The following is an 18,104-nucleotide window of genomic DNA, read 5'->3' as shown; positions in this document are numbered from 1 at the left end:
CCGCCACATCACCGCCATGCAAATGAAGAGAAGAAGAGGAGACAGACAGGAAGAAAGAAACGGCTCATCAGCACACCACAAACACTTCCACTCACACAGTGGCAGACGCAAGCATACACCCACATTATGCAAACACAGGCATACACAAGGCATTATGCGCACGCGCGCATGCATGCACACACACGCGCACACACACACACACGCACGCACGCACACACACTTGAGCGCCCATAGACAGACACTTTTATGATCGAGCATCAAAATCAGAACTATTCTCACCGTTTTCACACTATCCCATAATGTCTACGACAAGCACATATCTTCATGGCAACAGACTAAAAGTAAGCTCTTTCAGAAACATAAATATTCCCCTGAACATTTCCCTGACAGGGTGAACACAAACAGGGGTGTCTCCTGAGCCTGTGTATACAAACCGTGTATATAAACCAACCACACGTGTTGGAATATAAAACAACACAGGGCAACCACCTCTTTCTTTATACCTTCCATTTTAGCTCCAAGTGTTGGACACACAAGGTCCAGTTTCCTTTTTCACAGTGGTGATTACAGCAACTGGTGGCCATCTGGGGAAAGTATGTGATCGAAGTCTATGAGGGACTAATGACCTAGAGGTTCACAATGGTGTGTATGTGTGACACTCGTTCCTCGGTGGAATGAGTTTTTGTTTCAAATATTTTTATTAAACACACACAAGAATGGTGTTTAGGTATACAAGACAGGTATACAATTCTTATGTAAACATAAAAGAGCATACAGGAACAACAAGACCCAGAGTTCTGGGTGCAGAACAAATAATACAAAACACGACATACAAAACAAGGACACATAGAAAGAAAGAGGGAAGATGTCCCCCCTATCCCCCCCCCCCTTATTCCCCCTATTCCCCCACCCACCTCCCAACTGCTCGGGTGGTAGGGCCAGCACACGCTGCCCAAAGGTAGATTAAAATATTACAATTGAGAGTGTGTTAATAAGTACAAATTCACAGCGCCGACTCGTCCAAGTAGGAGAGGAAAGGCTGCCAGATTTGATCAAATGTTGATAATTTATTGTTCAGAATATATCTAATTCTTTCTAAGTGTACAGTGTTTGCCAATTCACTGAGCCATAATTTGGTAGAGGGCGCTTCCCTCCTTTTCCAAAACAACAAGATTAGTTTTTTTGCCGAGATGAGACCATACGAGATTAGTTGTTTTTGGGGGTTGGTTAATCCGTTTAGGGACTCAGATACTCCCAGGATTATCAGAAGCGGGTCTGGATCTATTGAAGTCTCCAAAACTTCAGAGAGGATCCTAAAAATTCCACACCAATAACCATGCAAGCTAGAGCATAGGGCAAAGCAGTGGAGTAGTGTACCCTGCGTAGCCTGACATTTATCACATGTAGGGGATGTGTCAGGAAATATCCTATGCAGTTTAGTTTTGAAATAGTGTAATCTGTGTAATACCTTGAATTGTATGAGACGATGTCTGGAATTAATGGAGCATGTGTGGATATACTCCAAGCTCTCTTCCCAGTCTGCCACAGAAATGTCAGTCCCTAGTTCTTCCTCCCATTTTGCCTTGATGGCATCAGTAGAAGGTGTGCTAACAGATTGAAAAGCATCATATAGACGCGATATCAGTTTATCTGAGGTGGGGCATATCTTTATGCATCCGTCAAACATGGAAGGTTTAGCATTCCCAAATGTTGGGAGGTGTTTTCTAACGTAGTCTCTAATTTGTAGGTATCTGAAAAAATTACTTCTGGGAAGATTATAAGTTTCCCTCAGCAGCTCAAAGGAAGCAAAGGTCCCTTCTATGTATAAATCCCTATGGTACTTATCCCCAACTCTCCCCATCGCTCAAAGGTGTTATCAAGGTTAGAAGGGGCAAAGGAGGGATTCCTGGCAACAGGGAGCATGAATGACATTGGTCTGAGCTCAAAGTGGACTTTAATTTGCTTCCAGATTCGGACTGTGCTATGTATTATAGGATTGTTACAATAAAGTGACATCTCCAGATTGACAGGCGACAAAATCACAGCGCCAATAGAGAAGGGGTGACACTCCTCACGCTCCATACTAAGCCAGCTGGATGCCGGGAGTACGTCATCCAACAGAAAGGTAACAATGCGGAAGTTAGCGGCCCAGTAATAAAATATAAAATTTGGGAGAGACAATCCTCCTTCCATCTTGGATTTACAGAGGTGTTTTTTACCTATCCTGTGTGTTTTATAATCCCAGATGAAAGGAATGATAATTGAGTCCAGTTGTTTATGAAAGGATTTAGGTATGAATACTGGGATGTTCTGATATAGGTAGAGCAGTTGTGGGAGGAAGACCATTTTAATGGCATTAATTCTTCCGAGCAGAGAAATTGGGAGAGTTCTCCAAAATAGTATGTTTGCTTTGAGTTTTTGTATCAGAGAGGGGAAATTCTCTTTAAATAGTAAGGAGTATTGTTTGGTAACTACAATTCCTAGGTAGGTAAACTTTTCTGAAGATTAAATGGGAGATGTTCTAGCCAGGAGGTATTTTGCGACCGTATGGGCATTAATTCACTCTTGTTCCAATTTATTCTGTATCCCGAGAAGGTACCAAACAAATTGATCACATCAAGAATAGCTGGGATACTAGCCTGGGGTTCTGTTACATAGAGGAGGATGTCATCTGCGTATAGGGAGATCTTATTTAGAGTATCTTTAGTATTATAGCCGTGTATTGCTGCATGAGAGCTAATCGTCTGAGCGAGCGGTTCGATAATTAGGGCGAAGAGCATAGGCGACAGCGCACAACCCTGCCTTGTCCCCCTGTTGAGGTTAAATTGGGGCGACAATGATTGCTTAGTGAGTATTCTGGCACAGGGTTTCCTATATAAAAGCTGGATCCAATTTATGAACCTATCTCCAATATTAAATTTCTGTAGGACCTTGAATAGATAGGGCCACTCAACTTGGTCAAAGGCCTTTTCGGCATCAAGAGATATGACGGCAAGGTCCACGTTGGGTAACCTCTGAGAATACATAATATTGAAGAGGCGCCTGAGATGGAAGAACGAGTTTCTGTTAGGGATAAAGCCGGTCTGATCCGAATGGACCAATTTGCCAATTAAAGTGCTAAGCCTGTTAGCCAGAGTTTTTGCTAAAATCTTTTGGTCTGTATTAAGGAGAGATATTGGTCTGTATGACCCTACCTCTTCTGGATCTTTACCCTTCTTATGTATAACTGTAATGAACGCTTCGTCCAAAGTAGAAGGGAGAGCTCCATCCTCATTGGCCTGAATCAACATTTTGTGCAGATAGGGGGAGAGCATGTTGCTGAATGTTTTATAGAATTCACCAGGGTATCCATCTGGGCCCGGGGTCTTGCCACTCTTTAGAGATTTAATTGTTTCTCGGATTTCATCAAGAGATATTTCCTTATTCAGGAAGTTAGAATCTTCCTGGTTCAGGGCAGGAAGATTACAGTCCTCCAAAAATGTTTGCATAATTAAGGGGTTAGGATCCGCTTTAGATGTATATAGAGTCTCATAAAACTGCCGGAATCTGTCATTGATGTCTTTGGGGGAAGAGAGTAATTCCCCAGATGCAGATTTAACCCTGTGAATCATTCGGTTACTCACATTTTTTCGAAGTTGTCTGGTGAGTAATTTGTGTGGTTTGTCACCAAACTCAAAATATTTTTGCTTGGCATAGAGAAAAGATTTAGCAATTTTAGCTGAGAGAATCTGATTATATTCAAATTTTAAAGAGGTAATTTTTTTATGTTTCTCCATAGATGGGTGGCTAGCATTCTCCCTATCCAGTAAGTGAATTTGTCCCTCTAGTTCTTCCAGTTTTCCTCTGTTTTGCCTACTCCTGGCAGCCTGAAAGGAGATGATACAGCCTCTCAGATAAGCCTTCAGTGTTTCCCACAATAATGCTGGGGAGGTCTCTGTGTTGTCGTTGGTATCAAAGAAAAATTTAATTTGGTCTTTAAGATATTCACAGAATGTTGGTTCTGTGAGGAGCTGAGGATTCAACCTCCAGACCTTCTCGTTTGGTACAATGTCACCCAATCTCAGGGAGAAGGTGAGTGGACTGTGGTCCGAGATTATAATATCATGATACCTCACATTACAGGTATAGGGGAGTAATCTAGCATCCAACAAAAAGTAGTCAATTCGAGTGTAAACCTTGTGAACATGAGAGTAAAAGGAGTATTCCCTACCCGTAGGGTTAGCGATCCTCCATATATCAAATAAGTTAGAATTTTTTATGTAGGTATTCAAGAATTCGCTTGAATAGGAGGTAGGGGTTCGCCGGGTAGAGGATCTATCCAAATATTGGTCTAGCACACAGTTAAGGTCCCCTCCAATGACCAGGTTAGTATGGGAGATATCTGGAATCAGGGCAAGGACTCTTTTGAAAAAAGAGGGGTTGTCAATGTTTGGCCCATAGATATTTAGTAGAGTTACTGAGGTAGAGTGGATTTCTCCTATTGCGATCACATACCGACCCTCTTTATCCGCAATAGTGGTTTTATGTAGAAAGGGAATTCCTTTCCGTACCAGAATCGCTGTGCCTCTTGTTTTGGCAGAGAAGTTAGAGTGATACACTTGCCCCACCCACCTACACTTAAGTCTGCTATGAGAGTTATTCTTCAGATGGGTTTCTTGCAAAAATATAATATCAGACGAGAGTGCTTTCAAGTGGGCTAGGACCTTGCCCCTCTTAATTGGTTCGTTTAAACCCTTGACATTCCAGGAAGTGAATGCAAGCCCCGCCCTCCTCTCGTTTGTAGTTCCTATGGTGGCCTGCATACCATGTAACTTGATAAAAAGGTAAGAAAGCGCACCAAACCATCACGATCAGCATATGTAGCACCCACACCCGAGCAGTATCCAACCCACCCCTCCCCCTGCAAGCACCTTTACTTCCCACCCTGTTCCCCTAATTTCACCAACACTTACCCCCCCCATCAACCCACATTTAACAGGCATGTACAAACAGGAGAAAAAAAAGGAAAAATAAAAATAATAAACACATTGTCTGGCCGATGCCAAAAAAGCATGGCGCGACCTCGAACAAGAGGTAAAACAAAAATAAAATCCCAACTATACGTTCACCTCTCACTATCCTAGAACTTCTACTAACATATGAACTGAGGAGGCTCCCGCGAGTTAAGTGTTCAGTTAGCATCTAATAAACCTAAACCGAATAAGTTGCAACTTAAACATATTGCGCATTTAAGCGTCATCCTGGGTCAATCCCAGAGATAAGCAAGATATAGCCTCAAGATAATATTGCTAAGCACTGCCGGTCAAAAAATAAACCATCCGCAACCGACCTAGTCAGCCGTACCTTTACATACTGTGGGTCAGTGATTTAAAATATACACATACATAATACTAAAATGCTAAGAGAAAATAGTAATAAAGTACAAATAGTAATTATATTTACGCACACCTACACATACATAAGCACTACAGAGGGCTGGTGGGACTCTAGTCGGGAGAGAGGCCCACGGCCAGACAAAGGCAGAACGGCACAAAACATCAACTTGCTAACCAGGCGTCTGCCCCCTCCCAACCATCACCCCCAGTCCCCTGCAAGCAATAAATAAATGGTATGGTAGTAAGAGTGATGTAAGGATTGTAAAATAAATAATGAAACAAAACAAAAGTGGGGGAATATAAGTATATCCGTCCGAAGGTGTCAGTGATCAAACCTGGAAGTAAAAAATATGCATCGCTGAGCACAGCCGGGATGAAAGTGAATTTAACGTTAAATGAGAGCTCTTACCACCATCCATTGGTCTGCTCAGCGTCTTACATGCTCGGTAGCCCTTGTTGAGCCCGTTTAATACGTTTTCACCCAATATGGTATAGTATGGATTCGAGTCCATGAGCAGACCCTGACACGCAATAACAAGGCACTCTAACCTGTACGGGGGATTGGTGTATATCCCCGGATAAACTTCTCTGCGTCCAAAACCGAGGAGAGCCAAATCTTCTCACCGGAAGGCGGGGTAATTCTTAGTCTTGCAGGGAAGAGTAAGGCTGGGCGAAGATGGAGTTTGTAGAGTTTGGTCATGACATCTCTGTAGTCGGCGCGATGCTTTGCCACATCGGGCGCATAATCCTCATAGACACGGAATGGATGCCCTTTATGTGACAGGTTGCCCCTCATTCGAGCTTCACGCAGGATAAGATCCTTGGTCTTGAAACTGTGACAACAGATTATTACTGGGCGAGGACGTTGGCCCGGTCCAGGCACTGGGACAAGGGAGCGATGTGCGCGGTCCAGCTGGGGATCCGAATCCAAAACATCCGATCCCATTGCATCCTTCAATAGCTTGGCGAAGAAGTCGGTAGGGCGAGAGCCTGCCTCTATCCCCTCTGCCAGACCAACAACGCAAAGGTTATTACGTCTGGATCGGCCCTCCAGGTCCACCACTTTCACAGAAAGCCTCTGCACAGTATCCTGCAATGACGTGCATAGCTTCTCTAACTCGTCGATCCTACCAGCATTGAATTCAGAAGCTTTCTCAAGGTCCACAATACTCTGGCCATGCGAAGCGTCCGTTCGAATGACGCTCTGGGAAGTCAATACATATATTGACCTAGGGGCAATTAACATGCAATCATGTAACCTATTCAACTGAGTAAGTAAGCCAGGAGAGGGATTGGAATTTGGGGGGAACAAATGTGTAATCACCTTAAGAAGAACCGGAGATCGACTGTGATTGATCTATTTAAGTTGTTTAGCTCGGGTCTTTGTTGTAAGTCTGCAGTGGTTGTACAGTGAATGTGACAGTAAGGATTCCCTGAGGGCCTATGGGGTTACATAGCTGTGTGTACTGTCTGGTAGTTATTCAGATGGCTTTTGGTCTTCATAATGGCTCATTTTAAAGTGTGTCTGAACTGTAAATTATAATTACACAACAAAGGACTATCAATCTCTCAACAAAAAAAATTCAATCCATAACATGACCAAACAGGTGTTCAAATTGTTCCATTCCTTTCGTGTCAGGTCACACAGGGACGTGAGCATGTGACGTAGTATTGCTTCTCTGTTTGACTCCTGGCCACTCAACCCTAACCAGCTTGACTGCTTCGAAGGAGAAGCGGCCCAAAACATCCTGCAACACCAAGACGTTCCATTAAAACCAATTTGCTGTCAACACAGCTGCTGCTACTTCCGTACTTAAACATAGACAGAGAATTCGGAAAGTATTCAGACCCCTTGACTTTTTCCACATTTTGTTACATTACAGCCTTATTCTAAAATGGATTAAATAAATAAAAATGTCAGCATCAGTCTACACACAATACCACATAATGACGAAGTAAAAACAGGTTTAGACATTTTTGCTAATTTATCACAAATAAAAAACAGAAATACCTTATTTACATAAGTATTCAGACCTTTTGTTATGAGACTAAATATTTAGCTCAGGTGCATCCTGTTTCCATTGATCATCCTTGACATGTTTCTACAACTTCATTGGACATGATTTAGAAAGACACACACCTGTCTATATAAGATCCCACAGTTAATAGTGCATGTCAGAGCAAAAACCAAGCAATGAGGTCAAAGGAATAGATGAACAGAGCAAAGTACAGAGAGTTCCTTGATGAAAACCTGCTCCAGAGTGCTCAGGACCTCAGACTGCGCCCGAAGGTTCACCTTCCAACAGGACAACGACCCTAAGCACACAGCCAAGACAATGCAGGAGTGGCTTCAGTACAAGTCTCTGAATGTCCTTGAGTGGCCCAGCCAGAGCCCAGACTTGAACCCAATTGAACATCTCTGGAGAGACCTGAAAATAGCTGTGTAGCGACGCTCCCCATCCAGCCGGACAGAGAGGATCTGCAGATCTGTGCAAAGCTTGTAGTGTCATAACCAAGAAGACATCAATCTGTAACCGCTGCCAAATGTGCTACAACAAAGTACTGAGTAAAGGGTCTGAATACATTTGCAACCATTTCTAAAAACCTGTTTTTGCTTTTTCATTATGGGGTATTGTGTGTAGGGGGAAAAATGAGGGGAGGGGAAAAATGTAATCCTCTTTAGAATAAGGCTGTAACGTAACAAAATGTGGAAGTCAAGGGGTCTGAATACTTTCCGAATACACAGCAGGTCAACTATCTGGAAAACCTTGCCCCTCCACCAAAAGTCACGTGATGGGGTAATCTGCAGCGCTGAGGTTAATGAAGAAGTCCCAGCTCCAGTCGGTCATGGTGATCAGGTCTGACATGCTGCTAGCCTCTACCCCCCATCATCCTAACCCTCACCCCCTACCCCCCTGCCACCTCCACCCCAGTCACCTGATGGGGTAGTCTGCAGCGCTGAGGTTGATGAAGAAGTCCCAGCTCCAGTCGGTCATGGTGATGAGGTCTGCCATGCTGCGGAGGTACATGGTGAGCAGGCTGGCACCGCCCCAGATGGTAGCCATCCTCCAGGGTGTCACCCTCACGTTGGGGTACTGGGAGGCCAGGGCCTGCACCTGTCTGTGAAGGTAGTTGGAGCGCTGGAGGGGGAGAGAAGAGGAAGAGTTTAAAATGTTTCAAACTCATTCCACGGAGGGCCAAGTGTCTGCAGGTTTTTTCTACACCCTTGGACATGATTGATGAATTAAGGTCACCGGTTAGTAAGGAACTCCCCTCACAGGGTTATTTAGGTCTTAATTGAAAGGAAAATTCAAATATCAGCAGACACTAGGCCCTCCATGGAATGAGTTGGACACCCCTGGTAGAGGATAATGGTATAGACCAGGGCTCTCCAACCCTGTTCCTTGCTAGTTCCTTGTCCTGTAGGTTTTCACTCCAACCCCAATCTAGCAGGACCAAAAACCAAGTATATTGTTATATCTGGAGTACTTATCCTGTCCTATCCAGTGTCCTGTGTGAATTTGAGTATGCTCTCTCTAATTCTCTCTCTTTCTCTCTCTCGGAGGACCTGAGCCCTAGGACCATGCCTCAGGACTACCTGACATGATGACTTCTTGCTGTCCCCAGTCCACCTGGCCGTGCTGCTGCTCCAGTTTCAACTGTCCTGCCTGTGATTATTATTATTTGACCATGCTGGTCATTTACTCCCCCGGGCACAGCCAGAAGAGGACTGGCCACCCCACATAGCCTGGTTCCTCTCTAGGTTTCTTCCTAGGTTTTGGCCTTTCTAGGGAGTTTTTCCTTCTTCTACACCTGCATTGCTTGCTTTTTGGGGTTTTAGGCTGGGTTTCTGTACAGCACTTTGAGATATCAGCTGATGTACGAAGGGATATATAAATACATTTGATTTGTTTTGATTTATAGTCTTACCTGGTCTATATGTACATAGTAGTAGTGTGAGGTGGTAGATGGTAGTCTATAGTCTTACCTGGTCTATATGTATATAGTAGTAGTGTGAGGTGTGGTAGATGGTAGTCTATAGTCTTACCTGGTCTATATGTATATAGTAGTAATGTGAGGTGTGGTAGATGGTTGTCTATAGTCTTACCTGGTCTATATGTATATAGTAGTAGTGTGAGGTGGTAGATGGTAGTCTATAGTCTGGTCTATACGTATATAGTAGTAGTGTGAGGTGGAAGATGGTAGTATATGGTCTTACCTGGTCTATATGTACATAGTAGTAGTGTGAGGTGGTAGATGGTAGTCTATAGTCTTACCTGGTCTATATGTATATAGTAGTAGTGTGAGGTGTGGTAGATGGTAGTCTATAGTCTTACCTGGTCTATATGTATATAGTAGTAGTGTGAGGTGGTAGATGGTAGTCTATAGTCTGGTCTATATGTTTATAGTAGTAATGTGAGGTGGTAGATGGTAGTCAAGAGTCTATAGTCTGGTCTATATATATATAGTAGTAGTGTGAGGTGGTAGATGGTAGTCTATAGTCTGGTCTATATGTATATAGTAGTAGTGTGAGGTGGTAGATGGTAGTCTATAGTCTGGTCTATATGTATATAGTAGTAGTGTGAGGTGGTAGATGGTAGTCTATAGTCTGGTCTATATGTATATAGTAGTAGTGTGAGGTGGTAGATGGTAGTCTATAGTCTGGTCTATACGTATATAGTAGTAGTGTGAGGTGGTAGATGGTAGTCTATAGTCTTACCTGGTCTATATGTATATAGTAGTAGTGTGAGGTAGTAGATGGTAGTCTATAGTCTGGTCTATATGTATATAGTAGTAGTGTGAGGTGGTAGATGGTAGTCTATAGTCTGGTCTATACGTATATAGTAGTAGTGTGAGGTGGTAGATGGTAGTCTATAGTCTTACCTGGTCTATATGTATATAGTAGTAGTGTGAGGTGGTAGATGGTAGTCTATAGTCTGGTCTATACGTATATAGTAGTAGTGTGAGGTGGAAGATGGTAGTATATGGTCTTACCTGGTCTATATGTATATAGTAGTAGTGTGAGGTGTGGTAGATGGTAGTCTATAGTCTTACCTGGTCTATATGTATATAGTAGTAGTGTGAGGTGGTAGAAGATGGTCTATATATAGTAGTAGTGTGAGGTGGTAGATGGTAGTCTATAGTCTGGTCTATATGTATATAGTAGTAGTGTGAGGTGGTAGATGGTAGTCTATAGTGTGGTCTATACGTATATAGTAGTGTGAGGTGGTATATGGTAGTCTATAGTCTTACCTGGTCTATACGTATATAGTAGTAGTGTGAGGTGGTAGATGGTAGTCTATAGTCTTACCTGGTCTATACGTATATAGTAGTAGTGTGAGGTGGTAGATGGTAGTCTATAGTCTTACCTGGTCTATATGTATATAGTAGTAGTGTGAGGTGTGGTAGATGGTAGTCTATAGTCTTACCTGGTCTATATGTATATAGTAGTAGTGTGAGGTGGTAGAAGATGGTCTATATATAGTAGTAGTGTGAGGTGGTAGATGGTAGTCTATAGTCTGGTCTATATGTATATAGTAGTAGTGTGAGGTGGTAGATGGTAGTCTATAGTCTGGTCTATACGTATAGAGTAGTAGTGTGAGGTGGTATATGGTAGTCTATAGTCTGACCTGGTCTATACGTATATAGTAGTAGTGTGAGGTGGTAGATGGTAGTCTATAGTCTTACCTGGTCTATACGTATATAGTAGTAGTGTGAGGTGGTATATGTTAGTCTATAGTCTGACCTGGTCTATATGTATATAGTAGTAGTGTGAGGTGGTAGATGGTAGTCTATAGTCTTACCTGGTCTATACGTATATAGTAGTAGTGTGAGGTGGTAGATGGTAGTCTATAGTCTTACCTGGTCTATATGTATATAGCAGTAGTGTGAGGTGGTAGATGGTAGTCTATAGTCTTACCTGGTCTATACGTATATAGTAGTAGTGTGAGGTGGTAGATGGTAGTCTATAGTCTTACCTGTTCTATATGTATATAGTAGTAGTGTGAGGTGTGGTAGATGGTAGTCTATAGTCTGGTCTATATGTATATAGTAGTAGTGTGAGGTGGTAGATGGTAGTCTATAGTCTGGTCTATATGTATATAGTAGTAGTGTGAGGTGGTAGATGGTAGTCTATAGTCTTACCTGGTGTATATGTATATAGTAGTAGTGTGAGGTGTGGTAGATGGTAGTCTATAGTCTTACCTGGTCTATACGTATATAGTAGTAGTGTGAGGTGGTAGATGGTAGTCTATAGTCTGGTCTATATGTATATAGTAGTAGTGTGAGGTGGTAGATGGTAGTCTATAGTCTGGTCTATACGTATATAGTAGTAGTGTGAGGTGGTAGTCTATAGTCTTACCTGGTGTATATGTATATAGTAGTAGTGTGAGGTGTGGTAGATGGTAGTCTATAGTCTTACCTGGTCTATACGTATATAGTAGTAGTGTGAGGTGGTAGATGGTAGTCTATAGTCTTACCTGGTCTATATGTATATAGTAGTAGTGTGAGGTGTGGTAGATGGTAGTCTATAGTCTTACCTGGTCTATATGTATATAGTAGTAGTGTGAGGTGGTAGAAGATGGTCTATATATAGTAGTAGTGTGAGGTGGTAGATGGTAGTCTATAGTCTGGTCTATATGTATATAGTAGTAGTGTGAGGTGGTAGATGGTAGTCTATAGTCTGGTCTATACGTATAGAGTAGTAGTGTGAGGTGGTATATGGTAGTCTATAGTCTGACCTGGTCTATATGTATATAGTAGTAGTGTGAGGTGGTAGATGGTAGTCTATAGTCTTACCTGGTCTATACGTATATAGTAGTAGTGTGAGGTGGTATATGTTAGTCTATAGTCTGACCTGGTCTATATGTATATAGTAGTAGTGTGAGGTGGTAGATGGTAGTCTATAGTCTTACCTGGTCTATACGTATATAGTAGTAGTGTGAGGTGGTAGATGGTAGTCTATAGTCTTACCTGGTCTATATGTATATAGCAGTAGTGTGAGGTGGTAGATGGTAGTCTATAGTCTTACCTGGTCTATACGTATATAGTAGTAGTGTGAGGTGGTAGATGGTAGTCTATAGTCTTACCTGTTCTATATGTATATAGTAGTAGTGTGAGGTGTGGTAGATGGTAGTCTATAGTCTGGTCTATATGTATATAGTAGTAGTGTGAGGTGGTAGATGGTAGTCTATAGTCTGGTCTATATGTATATAGTAGTAGTGTGAGGTGGTAGATGGTAGTCTATAGTCTTACCTGGTGTATATGTATATAGTAGTAGTGTGAGGTGTGGTAGATGGTAGTCTATAGTCTTACCTGGTCTATACGTATATAGTAGTAGTGTGAGGTGGTAGATGGTAGTCTATAGTCTGGTCTATATGTATATAGTAGTAGTGTGAGGTGGTAGATGGTAGTCTATAGTCTGGTCTATACGTATATAGTAGTAGTGTGAGGTGGTAGTCTATAGTCTTACCTGGTGTATATGTATATAGTAGTAGTGTGAGGTGTGGTAGATGGTAGTCTATAGTCTTACCTGGTCTATATGTATATAGTAGTAGTGTGAGGTGGTAGATGGTAGTCTATAGTCTTACCTGGTCTATATGTATATAGTAGTAGTGTGAGGTGGTAGAAGATAGTCTATAGTCTATAGTCTGGTCTATATATAGTAGTAGTGTGAGGTGGTAGATGGTAGTCTATAGTCTGGTCTATATGTATATAGTAGTAGTGTGAGGTGGTAGATGGTAGTCTATAGTCTGGTCTATACGTATATAGTAGTAGTGTGAGGTGGTATATGGTAGTCTATAATCTTACCTGGTCTATACGTATATAGTAGTAGTGTGAGGTGGTAGATGGTAGTCTATAGTCTTACCTGGTCTATATGTATATAGTAGTAGTGTGAGGTGGTATATGGTAGTCTATAGTCTTACCTGGTCTATACGTATATAGTAGTAGTGTGAGGTTGTAGATGGTAGTCTATAGTCTTACCTGGTCTATATGTATATAGTAGTAGTGTGAGGTGGTAGATGGTAGTCTATAGTCTGGTCTATATGTATAGAGTAGTAGTGTGAGGTGGTAGATGGTAGTCTATAGTCTTACCTGGTCTATATGTATATAGTAGTAGTGTGAGGTGGTAGATGGTAGTCTATAGTCTTACCTGGTCTATATGTATATAGTAGTAGTGTGAGGTGGTATATGGTAGTCTATAGTCTGGTCTATATGTATATAGTAGTAGTGTGAGGTGGTAAATGATAGTCTATAGTCTTACCTGGTCTATATGTATATAGTAGTAGTGTGAGGTGGTAGATGGTAGTCTATAGTCTGGTCTATATGTATATAGTAGTAGTGTGAGGTGGTAGATGGTAGTCTATAGTCTGGTCTATATGTATATAGTAGTAGTGTGAGGTGGTAGATGGTAGTCTATAGTCTGGTCTATACGTATATAGTAGTAGTGTGAGGTGGTAGATGGTAGTCTATAGTCTTACCTGGTCTATATGTATATAGTAGTAGTGTGAGGTGTGGTAGATGGTAGTCTATAGTCTTACCTGGTCTATATGTATATAGTAGTAGTGTGAGGTGTGGTAGATGGCCTTGAAAAGTCTCTGGAACTGTCGTGAGGCTCTGCCGTGGACCACCAGGACGAAGGCTATCCTGATGGGGGCCGACGGTGGGCCCTCTGACGAGTCCTCCTCCCACGCCACGTTGGCATTGGCCTTACCTGAACAACACAAGGATACCGTACAGAGACAGGTTGTTAGTCATTCATACAGAGAATAAAACATGTACCTGTCTGTAGAACTCTCTGACGAGTCTTCCTCTCTGACGAGTCTTCCTCCCAGACGCTGACAATTGCCTTACGTGGACAGAATAGTAACACACACATTAGGTTTCATCGTCTATACTTCCTACACTGGAAGGTGTACTGAACATGTGGCGCAGTGACTCCAACGTTACTGTGCTGTTACTGTGCTGTTACTGTGCTGTTACTGTGCTGTTACTGTGCTGTTACTGTGCTGTTACTGTGCTGTTACTGTGCATACTATGAAGAAGAAGAAGCATGTCACAAGGAGATGAGTTTCATTCACTATGTGACCATAGAGTTATTTGGACCATGACCAGCAAGGCCACAAGATAGGAATAGGAATCCTAGAACCATTCCTTTGGGTTTGGGGTGGAGTTCACTTGATCGTGTGTCATCATTGCTCTGTACCACAGTCCCAGAATAAGACTTGGAAGTAAGTAGACAATGACTATTCCAACTCACAACCACACTATCAAACAATTCCAGCTCTCTCCAGAAACCGTCCAAAAAGACACACGGATTCATATAGTGGTTTCTTTCATTCTAATAGTAAACGCCTTTACAAAAAAAAAGATTTCCGGTCAGAGCCTCTCTCTTGGTCTTGTATTGTGTTCTCCATCAGCAAATAAGTACTAGGGGAATAAAATCCAGCACCATTATTACATATGGTGGTTGTTTTGTGTTCACAGGGCCTATGGAGTTACAGGAAACACAGAGCTTTATTGAGACGTTATGTTTGTTGACGACAGAGAGGACAAGGTTGTTCAGGAGATAATGGCAGTAATCTGGTCCTCTGTGTTGCGGTGGACGTGGTAAGTGTCTCAACCTCCTTAGGGTATGCTGTCCCAGGGGTAAAAAGATCCCAAGGTGCCCCTCCCCTTCTGGCTCTTTCTTCCCTGTGTCTGGACAAGCTAGGCTCTTACTGCTGTCCTGTAATTATCTCAATTGAAGGGCAGGACCTTTTGCTTGCTTGTATTTAAAGCCTAACAACAGGGGCGGGGCTACATACATGCTCCCGTGACTCCAATTGGCCACGCCTCCTGTCCATCACTCAATCAGCCAATTCCTCCCCAAGAATGATTGTTTTATTCATAGTTTGGTTACTATGAATCCTGCCTATTAATATGGAGTTTTGAATGTGAATGTGGTTGGAAAAGTGAGTGTGAGTGTGTGTGTGTGAAAGACAGAGTGTGTGTGTGTCTGTGTATGTGTTACTATGAAGCCTGGCTGTGCCTATGGGATATTGAATGTGAATGTGGTTGGTTGCAAATAACTATAATTACTAGAATGGGCATTCCCCATTCAAGTTGATTGATGATTGTGGACTTCAGGAAACAGCAGAGGGAACACCCCCCTATCCACATCGATGGAACAGTAGTGGAGAGGGTAGCAAGTTTTAAGTTCCTCGGCATACACATCACAGACAAACTGAATTGGTCCACTCACACAGACAGCATCGTGAGGAAGGCGCAGCAGCGCCTCTTCAACCTCAGGAGGCTGAAGAAATTCGGCTTGTCACCAAAAGCACTCACAAACTTCTACAGATGCACAATCGAGAGCATCCTGGCGGGATGTATCACCGCCTGGTATGGCAACTGCACCGCCCTCAACCGTAAGGCTCTCCAGAGGGTAGTGAGGTCTGCACAACGCATCACCGGGGGCAAACTACCTGCCCTCCAGGACACCTACACCACCCGATGCTACAGGAAGGCCATAAAGATCATCAAGGACATCAACCACCCGAGCCACTGCCTGTTTACCCCGCTGTCATCCAGAAGGCGAGGTCAGTACAGGTGCATCAAAGCTGGGACCGAGAGACTGAAAAACAGCTTCTATCTCAAGGCCATCAGACTGTTAAACAGCCACCACTAACATTGAGTGGCTACTGCCAACACACTGTCAATGACACTGACTCTACTCCAGCCACTTTAATCATGGGAATTGATGGGAAATGATGTAAATATATCACTAGCCACTTTAAACAATGCTACCTTATATAATGTTACTTACCCTACATTGTTCATCTCATATGCATACGTTGATACTGTACTCTATATCATCGACTGCATCCTTATGTAATACATGTATCACTAGCCACTTTAACTATGCCACTTGGTTTACATACTTATCTCATATGTATTTACTGTACTCGATATCATCTACTGTATCTTGCCTATGCTGCTCTGTACCATCACTCATTCATATATCCTTATGTACATATTCTTTATCCCCTTACACTGTGTATAAGACAGTAGTTTTTTTTGGAATTGTTAGTTAGATTACTTGCTTTTTATTACTGCATTGTCGGAACTAGAAGCACAAGCATTTCGCTACACTCGCATTAACATCTGCTAACCATGTGTATGTGACAAATAAAATTTGATTTGATTTGAAAGTTAATGGATCTGTGATTGGTTATTCTATTTCTATGGTTGGTTGGCTGGTTGGTTAGTTAGCTAGTTGACAGTGTTGGGTGAAAATGTTTCTGGAGTGGCACACACACACACATGTTTTGTATTTCTATACAAAATCCTATTTTCCCTTACCCCTAACCTTAAATCTAACCCTAACCATAAACCTTATCTTAACCCGTAACCCTAACCCTAACCACTAACCCCTTACCCTACTTCTAATTTAACCTTAACCCTAACCCTAAACCTAACCACTAACCCTTTACCCTCCTCCTAATTTAACCCTAACCCTAACCACTAACCCTACTCCTAATTTAACCCTAACCCTAACCACTAACCCCTTTACCCTACTCCTAATTTAACCCTAACCCTAACCCCCCCTTACCCTACTCCTAATTTAACCCTAACCCCAAACCTAACCACTAACCCCTTACCCTACTCCTAATTTAACCCTAACCCTAAACCTAACCACTAACCCCTTACCCTACTGCTAATTTAACCCTAACCCTAAACCTAACCCCGTACCCTTACTCCTAATTTAACCCCAACCCTAAACCTAACCACTAACCCCGTACCCTACTCCTAATTTAACCCTAACCCTAAACCTAACCACTAACCCCTTACCCTACTCCTAATTTAGCCCTAACCCTAAACCTAACCACTAACCCCTTACCCTACTCCTAATTTAGCCCTAACCCTAAACCTAACCACTAACCCCTTACCCTACTCCTAATTTAACCCTAACCCTAAACCTAACCACTAACCCCTTACCTTACTCCTAATTTAACCCTAACCCTAAACCTAACCACTAACCCCTTACCCTACTCCTAACTTAACCCTAACCCTAACCACTAACCCCTTACCCTACTTCTAATTTAACCCTAACCCTAAACCTAACCCCTTACCCTACTTCTAATTTAACCCTAACCCTAACCATTAACCCCTTACCCTACTTCTAATTTAACCCTAACCCTAAACACTAACCCCTTACCCTACTCCTAATTTAACCCTAACCCTAAACCTAACCACTAACCCCTTACCCTACTTCTAATTTAACCCTAACCCTAAACACTAAGCCCTTACTCTACTCCTAATTTAACCCTAACCCTAAACCTAACCACTAACCCCTTACCCTACTTCTAATTTAACCCTAACACTAAACCTAACCACTAACCCCTTACCCTACTTCTAATTTAACCCTAACCCTAAACCTAACCACTAACCTTAAAATAGCCGCTGTCCTCCTAGAGATGGGAGAATTTTCCTTGTTTTACTATCCTTGTGGGGACTTTTAGCTCCCCACAAGGATAGATGAAATCCCCCCCCACACACACACACACACACAGACACACAGTATCAGATTGAACAGTAATTGGTAGGCAGCTCGGGAGGTTCACTGGCTAGCATGGCACTAGGCTAATTGGCGGAGCGCTTCACCAAGCACTTTGAGGATTGTGATATGCTAGCTAGCTGAACTAATGAGCCAATGCGTTGTGTGTCTCTACACCTACAGGGACGTGA

At 42.5% G+C, this 18,104-nt stretch overlaps 1 protein-coding gene across 1 annotated transcript in view; it reads right to left on the bottom strand.

Moving 5' to 3' along the window:
• Positions 1–18,104, bottom strand: part of LOC112235488 (xylosyltransferase 1-like) — a 141,722-nt gene that overhangs the window by 39,882 nt on the left and 83,736 nt on the right. The window contains exons 3-4 of the mRNA XM_042303931.1: positions 13,916–14,088; positions 8,313–8,515 (exon numbers count right to left, since the gene is read on the bottom strand). Of these exons, the coding sequence (XP_042159865.1) occupies positions 8,313–8,515; positions 13,916–14,088 (376 nt within the window). The remainder of the gene's footprint in view (positions 1–8,312; positions 8,516–13,915; positions 14,089–18,104) is intronic.

Source organism: Oncorhynchus tshawytscha, linkage group LG02, assembly GCF_018296145.1.
Source record: "Oncorhynchus tshawytscha isolate Ot180627B linkage group LG02, Otsh_v2.0, whole genome shotgun sequence".
In the NCBI taxonomy this organism is placed as follows: Eukaryota; Metazoa; Chordata; class Actinopteri; order Salmoniformes; family Salmonidae; genus Oncorhynchus; species Oncorhynchus tshawytscha.
The sequence above is the reverse complement of the archived record's forward strand: the minus strand, read 5'-3'. Positions and strand labels throughout refer to the sequence as shown.